This window comes from Elephantulus edwardii, unplaced genomic scaffold (assembly GCF_000299155.1).
Source record: "Elephantulus edwardii isolate Elephantulus edwardi_28Jun2011 unplaced genomic scaffold, EleEdw1.0 scaffold00111, whole genome shotgun sequence".
Classification (NCBI taxonomy): domain Eukaryota; kingdom Metazoa; phylum Chordata; class Mammalia; order Macroscelidea; family Macroscelididae; genus Elephantulus; species Elephantulus edwardii.
Genome location: NW_006399861.1, coordinates 5550454 through 5559452, shown reverse-complemented (window position 1 = coordinate 5559452; position 8999 = coordinate 5550454). Strand labels below are relative to the sequence as shown.

General features: G+C 41.8%; 1 protein-coding gene across 1 annotated transcript; it reads right to left on the bottom strand.

The window, feature by feature from the left end:
- Nucleotides 1-4711: 4711 nt before the first annotated feature.
- On the bottom strand, nt 4712-8187 carry RIPPLY2 (ripply transcriptional repressor 2). Its single transcript, XM_006892162.1, has 4 exons — nt 8078-8187; nt 7793-7925; nt 7445-7509; nt 4712-4865 (listed from the first exon to the last, which is right to left on the bottom strand). Exons 1-4 carry the CDS (start codon nt 8185-8187, stop codon nt 4712-4714), a joined length of 462 nt encoding a protein of 153 aa, XP_006892224.1.
- Nucleotides 8188-8999: the final 812 nt, after the last annotated feature.

Below are 8999 nucleotides of genomic sequence, written 5' to 3'. Positions count from 1 at the left end.
GCCCACTTCCGGGGTCGCCCGGGGCTAGAGACGCCATGACGCAGCACGTCAAGGCAGTGTGGGCGGAGCTAACGACAAGGGCGGGGTTACCGAAAAGACGGACCGCCTGCTGAGCAGAAAGACTCATGCGCAGTTGGTATTACACCTTAAACTTCACCTTTGTTCGGATGTGACTGCAGTTTCCTGGTAAGATTTAAGGGAAGCTGTTCCTTGACCCTGGTGCTGACTAAGTCCGAGAATAACTTGCTCTCTAGTCTTCAAAATTGGGAAGGGTGTACGTCAGGGGTGTGCGGCATCAGGATTGGTGGAAGATTCATCAACAATCTGCATTATGCAGATGACACAGCCCTGCTTGCTGAAACTGAAGAGGACGTGAAGTGCTTGCTGCAGAGGGTCAAGGACTGCAGCCTTCAATATGGATTAAGGCTCAATATCAAGAAGACAAATATTCTCACCACTGGGCCAGTTGGCAGCATCAGGATGGATGGTGAAACAATTGAGATTGTTAACAGATTTAGTTTGCTTGGCTCCACAGTCAACACTCTTGGCACCAGCAACCAGGAAATTAAAAGATGTATCGCAATATGAAAGTCTGCTGTTAGTGACCTCTCCAGGGTACTGAAGAGCAATGGTGTCATTCTAGAGACTAAGGTGCACCATGGTCTTTGCCATTAGTTGTTAAGCATCAGAGATCTGGTCAATGACTAGGAATGATAGAAGGAGAATTGATGCTTTTAAGTTGTGGTGCTGGAGAAGAGTATTGAATATACCATGGACTGCTAAGAAAACTAACAGGTTCGTCCTGGAAAGGGTGAAACCTTGGAGGCAAGGATCTGAAGCTTCGTCTGACATACTTTGGACATGTTGCAAGAAAGGTCCAGTCTTTTTGTGTGAATGTACCGTCAAATCGGATCTGACTGGTTGGTACAGGAGGAGATTGTCTCTCCAACCCGGCAGAACACCTCCTGGATTCGAACCGTGCGCCTCTGGGATTGTAGTTGCAGCTCCTTGCCACTAGGCCACCAGAGCTCCCCATAAAGGTCCAGTCTTGAAGAGGGACCTCATGCTTGGGAGGGTAGAGGGACAGTGCAGGAGAGGAAGACCTTCTATAAGGTGTATTGGTTCAGTGACTGGAGTAATGGGAGTGGGTGTGTTGCAGACAGTGAGGCTGGCACAGGACAGAGCAGGGTTTAGGGCTGTTGTACATAAGGTCACTATGTATCTCAGACAACTCGATGGCACATAACAACAACAAGAAGTCTTCTAAATGCAGATGACACAACCTTGCTTGCTGAAACTGAGAAGGGCCTGAAGCATGTCAAAGTGTAGTCGTTAATTGGACTACATCAAGAAAACAAAATTTCTCACCACTGGGCCAACTGGCAGCACCATGATAGATGGAGAAGAGATTAAGTTGGCTAACAATTTCATCTTGCTAGGTTCCACGAGGAACAGTCTTGGCACCAGTGGTCAGGAAATAAAAATATTAATTGCATTAGGAAAATCTGCTTTCAGGGACCTCTCCAGAATACTGAAGAGCAACAGTGTCAGTCTAGAGATCCAGGCTGTGTGTGCAATTACTTTCTAAGCATCAGAAAGCTGGACAATGGCCAAAGATGACAGAGGAAGAAATCAATGACTTTGAGTTGTGGTGCTGGAGAAGAGTATTGAACAACCAAGGTAGCAAACAGGTCTATCATGGATTTTGAAGTATGTCACATACTTTGGGCATGAGGCCAGAAGGAACCAGTCCTTGGAGAAGGACATCATGCTTGGAAGAGTGAAGTTACAGTGTAGGACAGGAAGAGCTTGGAGGATATGGATTGACACAATAACTGTAAGCATGTAAGAGGCAGTGAGATTGGCTCTGGATAGAGCAGAGTTCAGAGCTACTGTGGTCGCTAGGAATCATAGTCACTTTGACAGCAAGTAACAACAACAATAGTCTACTTAACACAGAACTTCAGTCTCTGCTCATTGCTAGTTATTGTTGTGTGCCGTCAAGTTGCATCTGACCCATAACTGACCCTTCTGTGGATGTTTCAGAGACAGTAAATCACAGAAGAGGAGATTGTCAATCCTCATGTGAAACAACTGGTGGATTTGAACCATGTGCCTTTGGGATTGCATAGCAGTTTTGATCTAGACCACCATGACAAATACTTAAATTAAAAAAACTGGGCCCCTAAACAACTTGAAACACAGAATGATAGTATCAAAGAATTTTTGCTTAAAACAGTCTCTTTCAAAACATGAGGTACAGGAAATAGACCTCACACCATTAAGAACTAAATTGTCAAAAGTAAAGAGCAACTCTTCTGGTGTAAAAGAGAAAATGCTGCCTTTAGGTACTTGCCTCAGTGATAGAGGAATGAGTAAAAGAATTTTATAGTGTTGTCTCTTTACTAGTTTTTCTTTGTCACCTAACTTCCTGACTTCCCAAATAATTTTGGATTGAGCACAGATACTGCAGTAGGCAGCCTTATGCAAATTATTTCAGTATCTCAAAACTTCATTTTCCCTATCTAAATAGTAGGATTGGGTTTTAATGAGATTTTATCCACAATCTATTCTATCTGTGCCTCATGAATAATAGTCATTCTTCATGCTATCACAACCTATTAATGAGAATCACAAGTACTATGCAGATAAACACCACCTTCTGATGCCCAAGATCCAGATTGGTGAACTAGTGAATATTTTGTGTGATCCTGGAGGAATAAACAAATTCTGAGAGCAGAATCTAGTGAGGTGAGGAAGTGTTCAGAGCAGCCACAGATCTGTATAGCACTCTCCATTCCCCCGTTAGGGAACTCTGGTGGCATAAAAGTAAGGAGCTGTGCTGCCAACCCAAAAACGTGATACAAAACCACCAGCTGCTTTGAGGGACAAAGTTGGGGAATCTTTTACTATGCCACTTATTTCCTTTGAAAACTCACTGGAGGGCCAGCTTTGACAGTCTAGACTCAGTGGCACACAGTAGTTGTCCCATTACAAATGTTTACAATTCCAAACACATTGTTTTGGACTTACTTTATCTATTTCTACCATCAAGTAAATCAAAGTTCTGTTTGTAGTACTCTCAATTAGAAGAAAAATGTGTGTCTATATGGAATATTACAGGTAATTTTTATTAGTGATTGAAACACATGTTGTGAAAATATTTTATTGCCACTAAAAGGACTTCATGGCCACAGTAGTTTACTGTGTTATTGTTATGCTGAAAATTGCTCATTTTCTCTCTCATAAATGGTAATGATTCTTCTATGAATTTATGTAAGAAGATTTAATCAATGATAATGTTGCCTTTTACTTCCCATGAGAATATAGTTATTCTTATGAGAACACATTTCTATGAAAAATATTAAGAACAGGAAATCAGAACAAAGAAAAATAAGTAATATTGGAGAATACTTTGTCCAAACAAAGGAAATGCCTGGTAAAGTCTCTTTTTCTCAATGGAGTACTTCTCTTTAGCAATCATTTATATTTGCCTTTTATTTATTTTTTTTCCTTCCCCTTGGACAGAAATGCAAAAACAATGCCTTTGAAGGCTCCTCTTTTAGACTTCATGAAAATCAATCTAATTTACACATTTTGTTTTATTTCAGAGGCAGGGAAAGTATTCCCTAATCTTTACAAAAGTATTAAATACTCATTCCATTTTACTACTGGATTTAAGCAGAGCAGAAGATAATTTAAAGCAAAAATTGTTGTTGTTGTTGTTAAGTGCCGTCGAGTCACAGGCGACTCATAGCGACCCTATGAAGGAGAGTCCTCGATGCTTGGGTGCCTTTCATCCTCTCTCCAGGTTCGTAGGGTTTCCGGAGGCAAGCTATTATGGAAGTGGACGCCACTCCTCCTTCCATGCTTGTTTTAATCGGGGAGCTCCACCCCACTCTCTCTCCGCATTGGATAGCCAACCATTAACGCATTTGACACATCACTGTCACAGTGTTCAGCCTCACAGCAACCACAAGTGACCGCGGACGGCAACTTGTACACCAGGGCGGACGGCAACTTGTACACCAGGGCTATGCGACCTAGAGGAATGTCTTGACTAATAATTTATTAAATGTTGACTTAGTAGTCCTAAGATTGAAAATTATAAAGAATAACTGAAAGTGTTTCATCATTTGCTAGTAAAAAACACATAGTTGTGTATAACTGGTAACATAAGATGATTTTCTTCATGGTCAAATAAGATCATTTTCATCTATAAGTACAACATACAATGGTAATTAGTAGGAAAAAGCAGATGTTGAAAGATTTAATCTTGAAAATTAAATATTTTAATTTCTTGCAAAATTACAACTAAGATATTTGTAATTCGTTAAGAAGACTAAAACTATCTTTGTTATTGTTTAAAAACAATTGCTTTTGAGTCGAGCACTATTCATAGTGACCCTATGAACAAATGGCCTGAAGCCCCTCTATGACTATATTTGTAAAACCCAAATATTTACAGTAGAATCAAGATAGTTTTGTAAATGTTTTCAATTCTTTTTCTCTTTTTTAAATGTTTTCAATTCTAACACAGAATTTAAAAGTAGGAATAAAGAGGAAAAGGTCAAACTACCATGGTAATTAGAAAATATTTCATTTTATTAATAATTTATTACAAATAAGTTATTTTAAAGTATTATGATACATTTGTACACTAAATTTAAGTCCTGTTGGCTTTGCATGCTATCCAAAATAACCAATCAAATTAATTTTCTGGATCACAGGGCAGTTCTGCAATTTCATCTTCACTATCAGAATCTTCATAAAATACAATTGTGGCTTGAATTGGAAAATTTTTCAGAAGAGCTTCTGCATCTTGATATAAATAATCATAACACTTTGATTTTGGCCAAAATAGTCTGAAATAAGCAGATAAAATAATGTTTTTCACACTCAGAAGTCTTACAAAGTGATCAAACTTTAAGAGCTATATTCAACATTTGATTTCTGCATTTAGATGCAATTTCATATAGAGATTTTTTAAATTTTTTTTAAAACTTTATTATTATTTTTTTGTCAAATCAGATCTGACTGGTATAAGAGATTGCCCCTCCTTCTCCAGCACAGCATCTGGTGGATTTGAACTGCCTACCTCTGGGATTCCAGTGCAGCTTCTTGCCACTAGGACACCAGAGCTCCCTTCATGTAGAGATTTTTAGAATGCTATTATCACAGCTTTCATGGAGTTCATTTGCCAAGGTCACAATTACTCAAATAGTAAGGGAGCTCTGGTGGCCTATGGGTAAAAACCTGTGCTGCCAATCCAAAGGCGCACAGTTCAAATCCTCCAGCTTCTCTGCAAAGAAAATGGGCAATCAATTCCTCATGTAGTTTCCTGCCTCAGAAGACCCAGTGGAGGGTCAGCTATGAGTTGGGTCTGACTTGATGGCACATGCAATAGCAATAACTAGTCCAAGGTGTAAACTGGATCAAACAAACTTACACTAAATTTACTAAAATTCCTCAAGACATTATGGGTTAGAAGCTAACTCTTCACCCAGTAGAAGGTCACCAGAGCCTTCTAGGCATACCAAATAAGATAAAAGGGAATTAGACTCATTGTCTTGCTCTTCTGTTCCAACCTCTCATTTCCACTCTCTTGGTACATCATTCACCTGGTCAATACCACATGTTTGGGAGCCGTTCCCATTTACCTTTTCTTCAACCACCATATTGCACACATTATAAAGTCTAATCTATGTGGTGATCAAAATTGTGTTTACATTCACTCACTCTCATCCCTTTTTCCAGTGCCTTCTACTCATCCATCATCATTTCTTGTCTGAACAATTGGAATAGTATCCCATTTAGTCTTCCTTTTGCCATCCAATTAAGCCTATAAACCACTTCCAGAGTGATTATTTTTCAGCATTGTTGTTGTTATTATTATGTGCCATCGAGTTGCTTGGGGCTCATAGCAGCCCTATGTACAACAGCCCTAAACCCTGCTGTGTTCTGTGCCAACTGCACCATCTCTGACACACCCACCCTGATTACCTCAGTCACTGGTCAATCCACCTCATAGAGGGTCTTCCTTTCCTGCACTGTCCCTCCACCTTCCCAAGCATGACGTCCCTCTCCAAGGACTGGTGCCTCCTTGCAACATGTCTAAAGTATGTCAGACAAAGCTTCAGAATCCTTGCCTCCAAGAAGCAGCCTGGTTTCACCCTCTCCAGGACGAACCTGTTCGTTTTCTTAGCAGTCCATGGTACATTCAATACTCTTCTCCAGCACCACTGCTCAAAGGCATCAATGCTTCTTCTATATTCCCTAGTCATTGCCCAACTCTCTGATGCATAACAAGGGATTGCAAATAGCAAATTTTCAGCATTAATTTGATCCTTCCACTCTCCTGATTAAAATATTTATAATAACCTTAGTCACCTATGGAATAAAACACATACTTCCCCAACACTGCATCCAGGATAAATATAAAACGCTGTACCAAGGTATACTGACCAGCAAGATCACGCTACCAATAAGGTAGCACACAAAGCTACACAAACCCAGGTCCCAGTTCCACTTGGTTTGCTGTTCCTGAGTCTGCACCTCTTCCTATACCATTTCTTCTCATTTCCTTCACATACATGGCCCGCCCCCCAACAAGCCAGCCAGCAAATTCTTCAAGGCTCTGCCAGGTAGCCACAATCCATGATACATACCTTTCCTGACACCACAGGCACTCTGGCCACATGAGGCACATCATGGCCTCTATTAATCTGTAAAACAGACTAAATTCTATTGTATCATTTCTCTCCGTGCCCCCCCCCCACTACTAACATAAAGAAATGAGTTGGCAATAACTGGCTAATTTGAATTATTTATAAATGCATAGACACTTTGCATATCTCCATTTCCCAATTCTCTAAAGCATGCAAGCTGCAATTTTTAAACTTTAGATTTGAATTAAAGCTACAAAGAGTCTTATAGAAAGATTAACGTCTCATGGCTAGGAACAGTGTATTAGCTCCTCATGGGTTAAACACTTTTGACCCCTTTTATGATTTTTAAGATTTTTTTTTTTACCAAAAATCGTTTCCACTTTTGTCTTACATATCAAGTTTGATTTGCTCCATAACTCAGCTATGAACTCTATTCTTCCTTCTGGTTTACAACAGAACAAGAACATAAACACTCTGCAGAGTGTGATGTCAATTTCATTTGGCCCTTTTAAAATTTAAAAGGTAAACAATTTTTAGGCACTAAATACCATCACAGTACATTTACTATATAATCGTACATTTACTAATACATTTTTAATGGATAGTGAAAATACATTGATTACCAATTCTTTTAGGTGAGAATTTGAACTATCTGTTTAAAAATTTTATTTGGAAGGCACATCTTTTTAAAGAGGTAATAACAGCAGGACCTGCTGCTGAGCTGGACTATGCCACCCTTCTGAATGCTTGCTGGTGTTGAAGGGCCTGTCACTCACCTGACTGGGTGTCTGTATTGGGAAACCTTTCGTAAGGCGTCAGTCATTCCAGAACTCTCTGGCACCTGGGGACGAAAGGCGATAAATCGCAATTATCACCGACCTCCTCCTTCCAGAAACTGGAAATCTACGTGACCGCGCGTGTTTGGTGCCCACAGAAATGTGACCGTGGGGCTCTCAGCAACCTCATTCCCTGCAGGATCTGCGTGTTCCAAGTTGCTGAGGTGGTCCCATCCTCTGCATCAGCACCTGCAGGCTGCCCTTCTCCCGTAGCAGGCAAGATAACTGCTAGGGCTGGAGCGCAGATCCTCCCTCCATCCCCCGGGCTCCCGGGACTGTATTCTTCACCGGAGCGATCCCTGTGCCTCTAGGAGGTATGGCCCCTAAGTATGGCTGGCTCACCGTATCCGAGGCTTGCAGCGCTGTCTCTTCCCCTTTATAACCTCTGGGGGCAGCCCACGGTCTCCAGAAGACTGCAGACCTGCAGGGTAGGGAGCAAAAAGCGCACGGGAGAAGTGAGCTCAGGCCTCAGAGAAGCAACCCAAGCCGAGTGCCAGCACCGGGCGGGAGAGAAGTGGAGGTGTTGGAGAGGCGCGTGGAGGGAAGGCCCGCGGCAACGCAGAGCGCCTGTACCCGGAGTCTGCGCCCCCGCGCTGCGCCTGGTCGCTGGGGGCCGCAGGCAGCAGGCGGCAGCAGCGCGCTCGTTCGCTGGCTTCTGCCTCAGAGCTTGCGGCGGGGTCCATGGCGTGGAGAGGATGCTGCGGAAGCCACTACCAGTTTGCGGGCAGTCCTAGACCACCAGGCCTCTTAGTCTTTATATAGTCTTCACCGCCTGCTGCATATTTGGAGATGTACTCCCTTTCCTCCTGGCTCTCCGCCGCATAAACAAAAAGGTTGCGCGTGAAGGCTCTTCAGGGTGAGCCCAGGGTGTGAACGCGTGCAACTCCCAAATGGCCTGGAAAAGGGTTTTGTAAGCAAATGTTAACCTTAAGCTCCTCTGCTCACTGCTGTGCTGAAAAATAACAGTCACCCGAGCAGCCTATTTCTAAGTGAAGAAGCTAGGAGGGAATAAAAGTAAACGATTCTACACGTTTGTGCATTTCTGCAAAAAGGCCAAGTGGCTGGTAATTGCCTGACTCCTTACAGTCTGGCGGATTTTGGGCCTTCAGCAAATGCTCAGCATTTGTGTTCGAAAAGCTGGGTGTTCTGAGAGGTAAATGGAAAGGAATGTCTTTGACTTTGTTTCTGCAACAATGAGAGAAACTCCTTATGAAAGGAATGTAAGGGAATATATATATATATATATAAAATCAAGAATACACACACATACACACACACGATGATAATAAAAGAAAATGGTAACAAAGTAGATTCTCTTCTTTTTTTTTTTAACAAGGTAGATTCTAGAAGATTCAGTGTTCCAGGCAAAAGGCAGAGACTGGAAACATGGCATGATTTCCCCCAACATCTTTTCCGTTTTCCCCCAGAATCGGTGTTGAGATTCTCCTATAAAGCTCTGACATTGTTTGCCACCACATTGTAAAATAATAATAAT